This window comes from Schistocerca gregaria, chromosome X (assembly GCF_023897955.1).
Source record: "Schistocerca gregaria isolate iqSchGreg1 chromosome X, iqSchGreg1.2, whole genome shotgun sequence".
Classification (NCBI taxonomy): Eukaryota; Metazoa; Arthropoda; class Insecta; order Orthoptera; family Acrididae; genus Schistocerca; species Schistocerca gregaria.
Window position 1 is genome coordinate 385,129,043 of NC_064931.1, and position 16,927 is coordinate 385,145,969.

At 43.8% G+C, this 16,927-nt stretch overlaps 1 protein-coding gene and 1 non-coding gene across 2 annotated transcripts in view; one reads left to right on the forward strand and one right to left on the reverse strand.

The window, feature by feature from the left end:
• Window positions 1-5,931: 5,931 nt before the first annotated feature.
• Window positions 5,932-16,927, reverse strand: part of LOC126298076 (tachykinin-like peptides receptor 86C) — a 198,129-nt gene continuing 187,133 nt past the window's right edge. Inside the window, exons 4-5 of the mRNA XM_049989395.1 lie at window positions 6,303-6,383; window positions 5,932-6,077 (exon numbers count right to left, since the gene is read on the reverse strand). Of these exons, the coding sequence (XP_049845352.1) occupies window positions 6,008-6,077; window positions 6,303-6,383 (151 nt within the window). The 3' untranslated portion in view covers window positions 5,932-6,007. The remainder of the gene's footprint in view (window positions 6,078-6,302; window positions 6,384-16,927) is intronic.
• Trnaa-cgc (transfer RNA alanine (anticodon CGC)) lies at window positions 15,884-15,956 on the forward strand. The gene has a single exon. It is a non-coding gene; the product is annotated as a tRNA-Ala (tRNA).

Genomic DNA, 16,927 nt, shown 5'->3' on the forward strand with positions numbered 1-16,927 from the left:
ACAGAGTTGCCTCCAAACACGTCTCTGACGATTGTCTGGTTGAAGGCATATGCGACACTCAACGGTGAATAGGACGTGATGCCAATCCTGAGTGGTGCATTCGGCATGTTGCTGGGCCCATCTTTACCGCACTGCATGGTATCGTGGGTGCAAAGATGGACCTCGCCATGGACGTCGGGAGTGAAGTTGCGCATCATGCAGCCTATTTTGCAGTTAGAGTGGTAACACGACGTCCTGTGTCTTGACGAAAAGCATTGTTCAACATGTTGGCGTTGCTGTTATGGTTCCTCCTAGCCATAATCCGTAGGTAGTGGTCATCCACTGCAGTAGTAGCCCTTGGGCTGCCTGAGCGAGGCATATCATCGACAGTTCCTGTCTCTTTGAATCTCCCCCATGTCCGAACATCGCTCTGGTTCACTTCGAGACGTCTGTACACTTACCTTGTTGAGAGCCCTTCCTTGCACAAAGTAACAATGCGGACGCGATCGAACCGCGGTATTGACCGTCTGGCATGGTTGAACTACAGACAACACGAACTGTGTACCACCTTCCTGGTGGAATGACTGGTACTGACCCGCTGTCGGACCCCCTCCGTCTATGCATGGTTGTTTATATCTTTGGGTGGGTTTAGCGACATCTCTGAACAGTCAAAGGGACTGTGTCTGTGATACAATATCCACAGTCTACGTCTATGTTCAGTAGTTCTGGGAGCCGGGGTGATGCATAACTTTTTTGAAGTGTATATATTCTGCATCATTCGTCTTTTCAGCAGTAGGCAGCTGAATTGTTGTAACATTAGACTACTTCTTTGCACAACAAATCTTCGGAACAAAATACAGCATTCAAACTTTCACTAAACCGTTTTCGGTTTAGTTATATGCCTCTCCATTAATTTTTTTCTCCTCTCTCTCTCAACTATAACGACTACTATAGAACATTCTGCGTCTTGTAATAAAGAATTGAAATCCTGAACAAAAATGTTAATGAATACGAAAGTCTTTTGCCGTCTCTGTTTCAAACAGATGTGCTATAAGGAATATCATAGCAACACCAGCGTTAGGTTGTAAATGATGGGCTGCTTCCCCTGCTTCCAAGACTAAATAAGGCTGTGGCTACTCGTTACCTTTGTACGGCGCACTGAAGCTCCTATAGATCAAAGAAGTCGCGACGCCCCGTCTGGCAGCGGGTTTCTCTCAGATTCCTTAGAGGCCAGTCGCAACGGAAAGTGGAATTGAAGGAGAGTGAAAGGAAGCAAATATGCGAGAAACATATTTTTCACCCACTAGTTCTTCCGACGTACTGAATCGTTAAGCTGAATCACAATTAGTCATCCATACGTAATAGCGGTATTCTGTGTACTTCATACTGTAGCCCTCGGTAAAGTAGGGGGATTATAGGTTAGTGAAGTAGAAAACAAGATAACAGTTCCTAGATGTGTTGGTATACAGAAGATCTCATAACACTCTAGGTCACAGAGTGTACAGAAAGCCGACTAACACAAATAGGTAGTTAGATGCCACTTCGCACCACCACCCAGCCCAGAAGCAAGCAGTACTCAGCACTCTGTCTTCACGTGCGTTCCGTATCAGCGATGACGAGAACTTAGAATCGGAGTTGAATTTTTCAAAGAGGACATTGAAGGCAAATGTGTATGACAGTTATTCAGTCGACAGGGCTTTTAGGCGGAATATTTATACCGCTAATAAGAATGACGAGGAACCGCCTTCTCACTCCTTCAGGTTACCGTTCGTTTCTGGGTTCACTGACCGCATAAGTAGAATTATAAAGAATAGTGGTATTCTGACATCTTTCTTCAGTCAGGACAAAATAAAAGACTTTTTCCGACGGAAAACGGATGCACACGATTACCTCCACAATGCAGGCGTCTATCAAGTGTCATGTGGCTGCGGCAAAGTGTATATAGGGGAAGAACTGTTAAAGAACGCATTAAGGAACATGAACGGCACATTCGGCTAAATCAAAGTGCAAAATCGGCAGTAGCGGAACATCACGAGAACTGTGGCTCTGACATCGATTTTAATAACATACGTGTACTGGCTAAAGAAACAAACATTTATAGAAGAAAGGTCCGAGAAGCGGTTGAAATTTCTAAGAATTCATCTAATTTCAATAGAGAGGGCGGTTATAGGCTTCCGGCATCGTGGCTCCTCGCCATCAACGAAGTAAATATGCGGCCGCGGTGTGTAAGTGGCATGAACAACGCGCCGCAAGTCATCTCGGCGGACAATAATATTTTGGGTAAACGTTCCCCCTCTATTTCTCTGTCCGTTTCGAATCTAGCCACTGATGACGACCAACCAATAGTGGTAGCAGGCATTTCAACCAATAACCCTTCTCCAGCATAAGTGTGGAACAGTGCCTTTCTATCCAATGACGATGAATGCCAATGGCATCCACAGGAGATGAGCCACCAACGCCCCTTCTTCTCTATTAGCCTATGACTATGGCCCATCAATGGTAGCCACATGTATTTTAACCAATAATATCACTTCTCCAGCACGAACGCCAGAAAACTCCCCCTTCTTAAGTGGACGTGACACTCGTCTCTGACAGTGTTCTAGCAGTAGTGGACACCAAAAGATCCTGAGGAAGATCCCAGCAGTGGGGTCGAAACGTCGAACATTTTAGCAGAAACATGACGCGGCCTAATAACCCAGAAGATTTTAACTTCAATAACAATTTTTATTGTTGGGACTTCAGATTTCAGTGAAATATAAACAAGCTGCGAGCGTCGTATTATGCTTTAAATCGTATTTAATGTAATTCAGCACTGCACAGTTTTCAGATATATCCAATACCTTGAGCTAGGTACTCTGTTGGGCAGAAACGGTCAATATTGTATTTTCCGTATGAGGCACCAGGCACACCGATACTCATGTAAGCCATCTTCTTTCCACCCTTTACAATCTTCATGGGTCCACTTCTCAAAGTTTATATATTTTACCCACTCATCTGATTTTCTTGTTGACGAGTAGGTCTCTCTGCAAACAAGACAAGGCGTTTCACTTCACATCTTCAGAAGAGCTTTTCGGCTCACGTCTCCAGGCTCTTCTGACTTTTATGTTCTAGATCCAGAGTCCTTCAAGAATTTTTTGAACCCTCTGGGAAGATGCCTTAGCTGCACTAAGTTCATTTTTGAAGGGAGACTCCGTGAACACGGCCCATTTTTTCTTTTCACCTGTTGAAAATGGTCTCTCGTAATGAGACACTCTCCGGTGATACGGTGAATGAAGACTGTATTTGCGCATCAATCGAAGCAGTAACTGACTTTTTTGGTTCTAGGAATCTGGTGTTATTCTTTTTGTTGCATCTGATGGTGCAAATTCCTCTTCGCCAAATACACAACTGATCTCTTTGGTACTTTGTTGCCACTCTTCGTGGGTTGCTTTTAAGCCACGTCTTAAGTTCCTGGCCGTATAAAGCGCTTAATCGTCCCATATCAAATGAAAATATACATCTTCAATTAGGAATAATTAATCAAATTATTAGTGACAAAATAACCTAAAAATTTGTGCAAAATAATTGTAAATTCTAAATGTAATTATTAAATGGTTGTTATTAAAACGTGTACACACAAGAAGCGTACCGTTAAAGCATATACTCCTTACATCGCACATACTATAAGTTATATGTAACGAAGTCATGGGGTAATATCAGTTAGTTCCGGTTTTACTTCATTGTTTCTACCCGGTTTTACCCCAACTGTACCTTATTCGTAAAATTCCTTCTGCAAAAGTAGCAAGATGAAGAATCATTTTGCAAGGCTAATGTTCATAGAACCCATTAAAATTATTACTCATTGTATTACTAGTTTCAGCTTGTAACTTCCATACTGAATACAAAATATCACAAAGTAAGATACACAACTACAAAAATGTAACAAATTGTTTTGCTAAACAAAACGAATCTGACAGTTCCAAGCCCAATGGCTGTTTTGAAGTTGCAGGTTGTCTTCGTGGTGTAACGGCAAAAAACAATTTTACCAACTATTAAATACCAATATGAGGGTTCACGGTTTCACTTTCATACCCAGTTATACCTGTTTCCCTTACTATGCACAGTACTGCGACTGACACATCATAAAGAAAAGTGCTACTAGAATTATATCTCTTGTGACTTAGAATAATTACTACAGTTAACTTTTGTTTAAGAGAACTTTGACTCCCTCTACAATTTGCACCCCCCATATTTCCCTCAGTTAACAAACTGACTATTCCTTGATGCCTCAGGATGTTTCCTACCTCCCTTTCTATTACGAGGAAACTTCGTCAACTCGACCTCTTATTTTAAGGACAAAAAGTACACTTGCCAAAATATCAGCCCCGGCTATTGATCCCGAGCGAAAACTTGGGCGATAATTCTGATATTACGCAGTTATGACCTTCTGAATTGCCATACAAATGATGATGATGATGATGATGATGATGATGATGATGATGATGATGACCTTCTGAAAGAACAGCCTTTAAACTTTCGCGCGTACCGTTTCTTTTCCATTTCCTCCGTCTCGCTGCAGCCGCCTGCTTCCCGAACGCGACGTATTGTACAGCGGAGTAAGTTACAGGGCTGTGAATTATTTTTTCGACATTGGTAACCAGCTTTGTTCATTGTGTCAAAGTCTACCGTTTCTAAACTGTAGCTGCTGCCAGAGATCTCTTTGCTTTGAATATTTTTATGGTGCGCTTCATAAATTCATTGAAATGAATGAAACTAATACCTGTGTTATTAAAGGAGTAGTGTAATGGTATTTAATTATTAACATCGCTGTTGTGTAGTTTTTTTTTAATTTTAAAGCTGGTATTGTTGATGTGAAGAACATTTGCAGGAGATGTGTTATTCTTCAACGCGATTGGCATGATTAAATTCTCAGTTACTTAGCTTTATTACGTTTTGTTTTGAGATGTATATACAGCTGCAGAATATCAATATGAGTATATTATTAACATAATATTGTGCGTGCAGTTGACATATTACATCCTCGTATCACTTACTATATTTCGCATAGAATAACATGGTTGTTCTTGAACAAGACTGCGAACCAGGTTAGGTAGATATGCCCATCTATCCCCTACTATTCAAGACCCCGCGAACAGAAGGCCGCTGTTAGTCATTCAGCTGTACGCTTCGCGCTCGGGCATTAGATGGCTGCAGTGAGGCGGACGGATGACAAACAACTGGTGTGTGCGAAGTTTAAAAGCTGTACTTTCACAATATCACAACAACGTGCTATCAATATTATGGCCCAGGTTTTCATCCAAGAGTGATTGCAGCGGCTGATACCTTACAAGCATGCCTTTTTCTCCTTAAAATATGATGTCGACTTGGTAACGTTTTCTTGCTAGTCAAATTGTGCCATTATTTTCTATCTGCACAATTCTATTCAGTGTCTACTCATTACTTATTCCATGTAACCTTCAGCAATCTTCTGTAGCTCGAGAGTACTAAATCATCTATTCTCTTCTCGTTTAAACTGTTTATCGTGCACGTTTCACTTCACCGAGCGATTTGAAGCAGTGGCTAGCGCACGGGACTCGCATTCGGGAAGACGATGGTTCAAACCCTCATCCGGCCATCCAGATTTAGGTTTTCCGTGATTTCCTTAAATCGTTCCAGGCAAATATCTCGATGGTTCCTTGACACAATCTCAGCTTGGGCTCCGTCGCTAATGACCTCGATGTCGACGGGAAGTTAAACCCAATATTGCTTCCTTCCACGTTTCACTTCAGACAAATACCTCAGAAAATGCTTATTAACATTTACATTTGTATTCACTGGTAACAAGTTCCTCTTTCCAGCAATTCTATTCTTGTTATTGCTAGCTTTTATTTTATATCATCTCTGCTTCGGCCACAATCATCTAGTTTGCTACCCAGATAGCAGAACTCATATACTATTTGTAGTGTCTAATTTACTAATCTCATTCTGTCAGTATTGCCTGATTTCATTCGACTACATTTCATTACCCTTGATTTACCTTTAGTGGTCTTCATTTTATAACCTTTTTTCCAACATACTGCCCATTCCGTTCGAAGGCTCTTCCAAGTACTTTTCTGTCTCTGAAAGAATCGGGAAAACATTATGACCTCAATACTCACGATTCATTGTCATTGACTCAGTGCTTCATAGTTTAATACACTGATTACAAAAGAGGGTGTTCAGAAGCAAAATAGTAACACTGTATAAACGATTAAACTCAGTTCGAATTAAATAAATGTTGACAGAGAATTATGAAACTATTCTCATGGACAGAGTTATTGGCGTATCACGAAAGTATTACTCACGCATAGTCGCTGAGTGACTCGGGGTAGTGTCCGTCTGGCCACTCCAAGTAACACGACCGCGACTCTTCCCCGTCAGCGTACCTGGAACACACACGGCGACATCCAGCGGTACATAACGCTTACAGAACGTAAGAATTCTGCTTTCTCTAGCTGCAGAACGAAATCCTTAAAACTTTTGTGTGAAATACATAACATATTCATGGTTTAGGCACCACGTTTCAGCCATCTTAGCCGGCCGCGGTGGTCTAGCGGTTCTAGGCGCTCAGTCTGGAACCGCGCGACTGCTACGTCGCAGGTTCGAATCCTGCCTCGGGCATGGATGTGTGTGATGTCCTTAGGTTAGTTAGGTTTAAGTAGTTCTAAGTTCTAGGGGACTGATGACCACAGATGTTAAGTCCCATAGTGCTCAGAGCCATTTGAACCATCAGCCATCTTAACCTTGCTGCTGCTACAAAAACAATATTATTATATAATTTAAGAACCTATTCTTTCCAAATCAACTTCTGGAATATTTACAGATGAAAAACACCACTGAGCGTGCTAATATTTGAAAGGAAGGTTCTACTTACAGTAACAGTTCAAATGGCTATCAGCACTATGGGACTTAACATCTGAGGTCAGGAGTCACACACGAGTGGCCATTTTCCGTCTTTTTTGATCGAAGGTTCAAAAATGGTTCAAATGGCTCGGAGCACTATGGGACTTAACTGCTGAGGTCATCAGTCGCCTAGAACTTAGAACTACTTAAACCTAACTAACCTAAGGACATCACACACATCCACGCCCGATGCAGGATTCGAACCTGTGACCGTACCGGTCGCGCTGTTCCAGACTGAAGCGCCTAGAACCGCTCGGTCACAGAGGCCAGCTACAGCAAGAGAAATTGTTTTAGGTTTATTGAATATTCTGTTGGTACCTGGTCGAACATAGACATATTAAACTTTGAAATACACGGTATTAATGTTCCTTTATATATGCAGGGTGGGGCAAAGAAAACTAACCCGGACGAGTGGCGTGTTACATTGCCACCATTTCGGAACCCTTTGTGGCAGCATTGACGGAGGCTCAAAAGATACACTTCCAATAGGATGGAGTAACTAGCAATACAGCTGGCCGAACATTGGAACACACATTCACAATCTTCACGCCTGACAGAGTTGTTAGCAGAGGTCAGTCTGGTCACGGTTCTAGCTGGCCATCCAGGTCATTTGATCTACCAGTGTGCGATTACTTTGTCTGGAGAACCCTGAAGTCTAATGTGTGTCGCAACAACCCCAATAGTCTTCAGAAACTGCAGCAGAACATTTCGGATCAGACTGTAGCAATTTTAGCAATCCGGCTTCGATCTGCCTTCAGCAACTTGTGACCAGGGACCAAAGGTGCCGGCCGGAGTGGCTGTGCGGTTCTAGGCGCTACAGTCTGGAGCCGAGCGACCGCAACGGTGGCAGGTTCGAATCCTGCTTCGAACATGGATGTGTGTGATGTCCTTAGGTTCGTTACGTTTAATTAGTTTTAAGTTCTAGGCGACTGATGACCTTAGAAGTTAAGTCGCATAGTGCTCAGAGCCATTTTGACCAAAGGTGCCAAGAGATGAATGGTGGTCACTCTCAACATTTCCTGTAGTCAGGTCAGTACTATATTTCCTTTCCTCTGCTATGTTTCTTTGCAACCTGGAACTCTGTTGTCCGGGCCACTTTTATTGGCCTCACCCTGTACTTATTCTTATTATTTACGATCTGCCTGTGAGTACCAGTTACATATCGAGAAGGGGTGTGAGCCAAGGTAAAATTCAGACTGGGACTGCTGTGACCTTTTGAGGCAAGAGACACTGTATTTGCCTTTTCCAAGTAGTGGTTAGCAACTGACTAAATGTCTCTGATCACAAGCAGATGGTTAATCTGAAGTCAGCAACTACGGCGCACAGCGGAAGTGTCCGCAACGATTTCGAAAATACCTATGGAGTGGGGACAAATCTGGTGTGCCTAGAAGCACGCCTTGAGGACTGAGCGAATTACAGTACAACAATTTTAATGCTTCGAAATTCTTTTTTAAATCTGATAAAATTCATATCGCAGAACATAATGTATGACAATGCGGAGGCTATAAAACTCATACATTTTTCGAATGAATCTGAGTTGACCATTCAAGCTCCCTTTCAATTATCTATGTGGACAGCGAAAATTATTATAAATAATTATAACCGCGATTGGAAGAACTTAACTCATTGAGTTTGTCTGTTGTCAGTCGGACCTGGGACGACGTTGGGTTCGATTAAAGGCACTGCTGTAGCAAATACTGGTTTGGTAAGAACTATTTAACTGTAGACGAACTGTATTCGCAAACTGTTAATATTATTAGACATAAGCTGTGATGTCATTAGTGACACATGCAAATCTTTGCCGGAGCAAGACTCGAACCCGGATTTCCCGCATAGCACGAGTGGTCGCTTTATCCACTTCGGCCGGCCTCGGTGGCCGTGCGGTTCTAGGCGCTTCAGTCCGGAACCGCGGGACTGCTACGGTCGCAGGTTCGAATCCTGCCTCGGTCATGGATGTGTGTGATGTCCTTAGGTTAGTTAGGTTTAAGTAGTTATAAGTTCTAGGGGACTGATGACCACAGCAGTTACGTCCCATGGTGCTCAGAGCCGTTTGAACAACATGGTTCCATGGCTTCGTGGGGTCTGCGCCACACTCGAACCTTATCATCAGCTCTTACCAACTGAAATCGGGACTAATCGGTTCAGGTTACTGTTTTCCATTCGTCTAGGGCCAAACCGATATAGTGACGAGCCCAGAGGGCGCGCTACAGGCGAGGTCGTGTTGTTAGCAAAGGCACTCACGTCGGTCGTCTGCTGCCGTAGGCCATTAACGCCAAATTTCACCGCACTGTCCTAACGAATACGTTAGTGGAACGTCCAGCACTGATTTCTGCGGTTATTTCACGCAGTATTTCTTGTCTGTTTGCAGTGCATACTCTACGCAAACGCTGATGTTTTCGGTCGTTAAACTGGAAATTTGTGGTAAGAACTATGGGACCAAACTGCTGAGGTCATCGGTCCCTAGACGTACACACTAATTAAACTAACTTCCGCTAAGGACAACACACACACCCATGCCCGAGGGAGGACTCGAACTTTCGACGGGGTGAGCCGCATGAACCGTGACAAGACGCCCTAGACCGCACGACTAACCTGCGCGGCTTGGTCATTTGTCGTTAACTGCATTGTCCGTGGTAATGAGTAGTGGCCGATATTTATAATTGTTGGCCCACTTTTGCTATTGTGGATCTCCGAATATTACCTAACGATTTCCAAAATGCCATGTCCCACGTGTCTAGCTCCAACTACCACTCCGCATTCAAAGTCTGTTAATTCCCACCGTTAGGCCATAACGATGTCGGTAACCTTTTCACATGAATCACCTGAGTCCAAATGACAGCTCAGCCAATGAACTGCTCCTTTATACCTCGCGAAAGTGACACTACCGCAATTTGTATATGTGAATAATACTATCCCACGACTTTTGTCATCTCAGTATATTCCATACCAAGACAGGCTCAGACAATGATAATAGCACTGTCCCTCCCTGTGAGAGCATCACATATTTTGGCGATCATTAAGGGTACAATGTGGCATACGGAAGTCCGCATCGATGCTGGAGCTATGCAAGTATTTGCCTTAATGATTCACTGAGAGTTCCCATCGTGCGGAGCGGCGCGGGCGCTCCAGGCTTGTTTACATCGCCGAGTGATGCTTGCGGAGCGGAGGCGAACTGCATGCAGAAATGTCTATGTGGTGAATTGCAATATACTGTGCCAGCCTGAGTGGCTGAGCGGTTCTAGGCGCTACAGTCTGGAACCGCGCGATCGCTACGGTCGCAGGTTCGAATCCTGCCGTGGGCATGGATGTGTGTGATTTCCTTAGGTTAGTTAGGTTTAAGTAGTTCTAAGTTCTAGGGGACTGATGACCTCAGAAGTTAAGTCCCATTGTGCTCAAAGCCATTTGAACCATTTTTACAATATATTGTGAGTAAAAGTGTCGACATTCACTAGAGCCAACACGGCTCAGTGTGTTTTTGACCGCAGTGCTTATCTAGTTGGGCTCTATACATTACTCGCTGTTTTTAAAATTCTGAACAAATGATATATGTTAGCAGTTTGTAAAAATAATACGGTGGCGCACGTCAATTGAGCATTGTTCAGATTGTGTCATCTGATTATGGTGGTCAACAAGAATACCCGAATGAATATAGTCCTATCAGTGAGTACAGAGAAATAGTCTGTTGCCTACCGATATAAAGTTAATAGTGACGTGAGAAATGTCCGCGTTAACATCAAGAGGAAACATTGCCTCTTACGCCCACATTGGTGGATGTTGCGCTCAGGTCACGTGTTTTGGTCAACCACCAATTCGTTCCATCTGTCATTCTATGGAACACTTAAGGATGGACTGTACCCGTAGAATCCGGCCACATCTTCGTACGAGTAGTATGGTCAGTGGTTTTGTTTCGTTATTTAGTGAGTCACGGGCACGGTACCTCAATCCCGACAGACGGCGCAATCAGATGAAATGGAAGCGCCTGTTCCTTACTAGTGAGGCATAGGAAAAGATGGAGATAAGTCCCGTTCCGTCACACCACAGAAACAGTTACAGGCGGCACACCAGGAAGCACCGGTTGAAGTAAAAAGTAGTGAGGTTCCTGAACAAATGGAGACCTGTTTACCTCCGCCGGCTCCACAGGCATAGGTTTCTGTGGACAACAGAAAATGACGCAGGAGGGGTAGCAGAGGTAATAGTGCAAAGATCAGACACCTCCGTATTGGAAAGCGAAAGTGAAACGGAAAGTCACTCTTCGTGCGTTCCGCATGACGAGAGAGTTGCTCGGAAGGCCAGCATCCACGATCAACCGAACACTTTGAAAAAGCTTGTAAACGCGTTGAAAGAGTAGACTGCGGCGCCCCCTGAGCGCAAAAACGAACAGAGTAGCGAGCACATACTACAACGCACATGTGGACATCAGGTTACGATACTCTCGAGCTCCGCCGTTAGCGGCGGTCAGGCGGAAGTGGCCACCTCAACCGATGCTACCGGGGACGGTGGTGGGCATGGTAGCGCGTGCTCAGCGCGTCACGCCTACGCCCGCGGGCTGTCGTAGGAGCTGGAGAAGGAAAACACGCATTAGCCTTCCTCTGTCCTGGCATCGTCTGTCGCGAAAGAAATGTTTTACACAAATGACTAGTAATAAAGTTGTGATATGATTTCAGAATTTTTACCATGTAATGTCTGTTAGTTTTGCCAATCACCGTGTCATAGGTGTTTTCTCAGAAGCAGTAATTGCAAGTCGGTTTTTACTTCAACGCTTGTTTTGCTTCTTCACCGGTTTTGCTTCTAGAAGCAAATAGCTGCACAATACTATTTAATAATTTGTTTAACGCCTTATATTAGTGCTCAATTTTAAATGCCTACTAGTAACAGCTATTTCAGAATGTTTTCCATTTCAACATTCAGTATTACAGCTCTTTAAACTCTGCATAAAACAGCATAGCAAATTTTATTGATATTTCAATGTAGGGAGATTTTACAATAATTTTACTTCAAGAAGTGACTGCCAAGAATTTTGGTAATATAACTGGTAACTATGCCACCTAAAATATAAAAATGGACACTAAATGTGCCACCACAATCCTTTGTACGATCAGAATCGTAATGTGCAATCAATGGTCCTTCATTGCTGTTTATGGTCTACGTTAGTTGGCGAGAAAGGCACCGGGCACACGTCTTTGAGTATCGCAACTAGTGGACGGGTGGCTCAGCACTACTAACAGACACGTCCAGTTGTTCAGCGAGGTTTTTATTGTGATCCGTCGAACAACTAGAGTGAGAGTGTCCGCACCTTCCTACATTGCACGAGTCACAGCTGTGTGCGTCCGGTCGGCACGCGGGACATCGGACAACTTTGCTCGACCTTGTTACGATGATGACAGACCCCTCGCCTAACGAATCGCCGTGCTTTTTTTTATTCACAGACAGGTCTCCGTAGACATTCTGTAAGTGCCTATGAATAGCTGCGATGCTCCGGTCTTCCCCCAAAAGAGACTGAATGACAGTGCTCTGTTTTTAACGCACGATCTTTACAGAAGACTACGTGTAGCGCAGCCACTTATGCGATACTATAGGGGGTGAAGCAGCAATATTCCACGATATCACACAACAAATTTCGGGTTTTCCAACCGTAACTGACTAATAAAAAAGTGTGTTGCATTAAATATTGGACGCTTTTTTTAATGGTGGTGCCAGGAGGTTCTGTGTCTCAAAGTGACTCAAAGACGATTTACAGAGTGTTGCAGTGACCACTATGACTTTGCATGTAAAATGACATTGCAGGATGTTAGTTCTCTGACCACTTCGCTTTTCTGGAAGTGGAATACAAGTCACCTTGCTACGGTCGGTCCCCGCGCGGAAGTACATCTTGTGCGGCAGCACGGTTTACAAAGAAATTGGCCCCTCCCTAGAGTGGTAGACCGATCTTGTAAAGTCACAGTGCAGGTTTGCTGCGCAGGGTTACATATGCGAAGTACCCTTCTGGAAATAGCCCATGTTTGCATTTTATCAACAATGTCTCCCACATGCACTCGACCCTCCTGTAGGTCTCAACGCAAACCTTCGCCTGTCTCTCATTAAAATTAGAAACAAGGTTATTCGCATCCATTGTGAACAGGCAAAAGGGATCCTGGTCCGCAGACACTACTGGTGTGGCTTCGACGACGAGTTGCCCTCAATCTACCACCCTGGGCGTGAGACACGACAGGCGCGCAGGGAACAACTTACAACCATAGTAACGGATGCTGATGTCCGTCTCGCAGAGAAGACAGTTATTGTAACTCATGTGACGGACTACTTTACAAACCTTTTTCGCACTATAGAAGATGACAGTGCTACAATATCCTCTTTGTTGGAAGGAATACCTGGATTATCTGTAACTCTGATCGCATTGCATTATGCGAGGAGGTGAATCAGGATGACGTCGATATGGCGTTGAACGGATGCCCTATAGAATAGGTCCAGACCCGGATGGTCTTCCAACGGAATTTTATCAGGTATTCTTGGATATAATGGAAGACACAATCACGGGCGTGGTGAAAGACACCATTCGTCGTACAGCGGCACCGAGCAAATTTCTAGCGCGCCGTATAATGCTGATACCAAAGTCACTGGAGACGTGTGCTGTTGCATAGCTAAGATCCATAACACTCCTGATGACCGATTATAAACTGGGGTGACATTAGTGATGGCTGGGTGTTGTCTGATGTCCTTAGGTTAATTAGGTTTAAGTAGTTCTAAGTTCTAGAGGACTGATGACCATAGATGTTAAGTCCCATAGTGCTCAGAGTCATTTGAACCATTTGAACATAAGTCATAGGATGTCTCCAAATGCCGTTTCGGACGTGCTTTGCCCCGCGTATTGCAGCAACTCGACGTGGCATGGACTCACAAGTCGTTCGAAGCTCCCTGCAGAAATAATGAGCCATGCTGTCGCTATAGTTCTCCATAATTCCGAATGTGTTTCCAGTGCAGGATTCTGTGCACGAACTGATCTCCCGATTGTGTCCCATAAACATGCGATTGGATATATGTTGGGCGATCTGGGTGGCCAAATCATTCGACTGAACTGTACAGAATGTTACAAATAAACGTAGGCTTCCGTGGCCATTGTTACAGTCAATCATAATTTTATGGGTTTGTGACCGCATTGTCAATATGTAAAACTACCGACGTTTCGGTCACTGCTGCAAGTGACCTTCCTTAGGATGTTTTCGTTTACTGAAACAAAACCCAGAAAATTTTTATTGACGGTACGTAATGTTCTTCAAACCAATCGGAAACAATTGCCGCCTGGTGACATGCCACATTGTCATCCATAAATACTCCATCTAAATGACTGCAGATGTTCTCCAAGTTCCGAACATAGCCATTTCCAGCCAATGATCAGTTCATTTGGACCAGAGGACCCATTCAACTCCTCGTAAACACAGTCCACACTATTATGAAGCCTTCTTGACAACTTAGGTCCATGGCTTTGTGCAGTCTGAGCCACACTCGAACTCAACTATCAACTCTTACCAACTGATATCGGCACCCATCTGACCAGGCCACGCCATTCCATTCAACAAGGGTCCAACCAATATGGCCACGAGTCTCGCAGAGGCGCTGCAGGCCATGTCGTACTGTTAGCAAAGGCAGTCGCTGCCGTCGGCAGCTGCCATAGCCCATTAACGGCCAATTTCGCCGCACTGTCCTAACGGAAACGTTCCCCGGATATTTCATATTGAATTCGGCGGTTATTTTACGAAGTGTTGCTTTCTGTTAACACTGACAACTATCCGCAAACGCCGCTGTTCTCGGCCTTTAAGTGAAGGCCGTCGGCCACTGCATTGTCTGTAGTGAGAGTTAATGCCTGAAACATGGTATTCTCGGCACACTCTTATCACTGTGGATCTCGGAATATTGAATTCCTTAACGATTTCCAAAATGGAAAGTCCCACGTGTGTAGCTGCAGCTACCATTCCGCGTTCTATGTTTGTTAATTCCCGCAGTACGGCCATAATCACTTGACAGTTCCGCCAATGCACCATCCTTTTATATCTTGTGTACACAATACTTCCACCATCTGTATGTATGTATGTCGTCATCCTGTGACTTTTGACATCTCCGTGTAAACTTGCACGGCGTGGCGAATGTAAGCTCGTCATGGACATAGTTATCTGCCCATACCAGCCGTCATACAATCATCTACGCTGCATCTGCATACAGGCACACAACCTCCAACACTGCACGCAGTCGTCTGTCTGTGGGAATTCTGACAACTGACTTCACCAATGCCTTCGACCACATCAGCCCCAACTATTTATTGTGTTTATAGCTAAAGTAGGCTGTGGTCACTAGGTCGTGTGTATCATCAAGAACGCAGTGTAATATTTATGGATTTGTAGCTATAGCTATAGCTGTTTGACTTCTTATGAGAAATACTTTGTCGAATTTAATGGTCGGCAATGTGATGGTAGTAGTTCACTGCCGTGTAAAATTTTGGGATTGAAACTTGATTAGGAGATGGTGGACTGCAGTAGAATATTCTTGCAGAAATGGTACACTGTAGGTTGACAAAAGACTACAAATATCATAAAGGTGCAGATAATGATACTTTGAAAATCTTTACTGCTAAAGCAATAATGTAATTAGTACTGAGAGTGTAGCTAATGTTTAATGATTTGGGGATATAAGGTTATGCACGAAATTATTGAGGGTAATAATCAGATTTTTTCTAATCACAAAATATTTATGTCTATCATTGTATAAGTAAATTAATAATCGGACAATGGAAAGTTAAAAAGTACAGGGATCCCTAAAGTCCCTTAACAACTGCAAAATTTTATTACAACGGCAGTTGTTGCAATATTTTAACAAAATTCTTTTATTGTAATCACTGTTTACTAAAATTTTTATATAGACTAAAATTTGGTGTTTCAGATACTCTGTTGATGGAAGGAACTGAACCTTTATAAAATGGTAACTCCTCAAGGGACCGAGCGAGGTGGCGCAGTGGTTAGCACACTGGACTCGCATTCGGGAGGACGACGGTTCAATCCCGTCTCCCGCCATCCTGATTTAGGTTTTCCGTGCTTTCCCTAAATCGTTTCAGGCAAATGCCGCATGGTTCCTTTGAAAGGGCACGGCCAATTTCCTTCCCAGTCCTTCCATAACCCGAGCTTGCGCTCCGTGTCTAATGATCTCGTTGTCGACGGGACGTTAAACACTAACCACCACCACCACCACCTCAAGGGAAGGCACAATGCGTGTCCGGGTTTATTAAGACAAAATCAGATGTTCAGAATCAACGAAACTTCAATACGTGCATGGTCAAAAAAAAAAAATTATGGAGACAGGGACAGTGTTGGATAAAGGGAGGAGATGTCGACCAAGAACATCCGAGGAAAACATCGATCGTGTTTCAAACATCTTCAGTCATTCACCTTTGAAGTCCATCCGCACAGCTGCCAGACAGTAGCAACTGCCACGTTCAACTGTGCATAAGGTCCTCCACAAGAACTTACGGTTGTACGCTTACCCCTCCCGTTGGAGGTTCGAGTCCTCCCTCGGGCATGTGTGTGTGTGTGTGGTTCTTAGCATAAGTTAGTTTAAGTCAGTTTAAGTAGTGTGTAACTCTAGGGACCGATGACCTCAGAAGTTTGGTCCCTTAGAAATACACACACATTTGCACATTTTGTGCGCTTAAAAAGTGCAGCTGTTACAGACACGTGAGCCAAATGACAAGCCAAAACGGACAGAGTTTTCACTAAACATGCTGGAACGCCTTTCGGAGGATGAAGCATTCCTCAAGTCAGTTCGCTTCAGTGACTAGGCAACATTTCATTAAACAGACACAATGTGAGAATCTGGGGATCTGAACACCCTCATGTGACTACGGGGCTTCACCGGGATAGTCCAAAAGTGAATGTGTGTGTGGAATCATGTGCAACCAAATAACCGCTCCTTTTTTCTTTCAACGAATCAACAATTACTGCAGATGTTGATGTCACACTTCTGACCGAATATGTAGCACCACAACTGA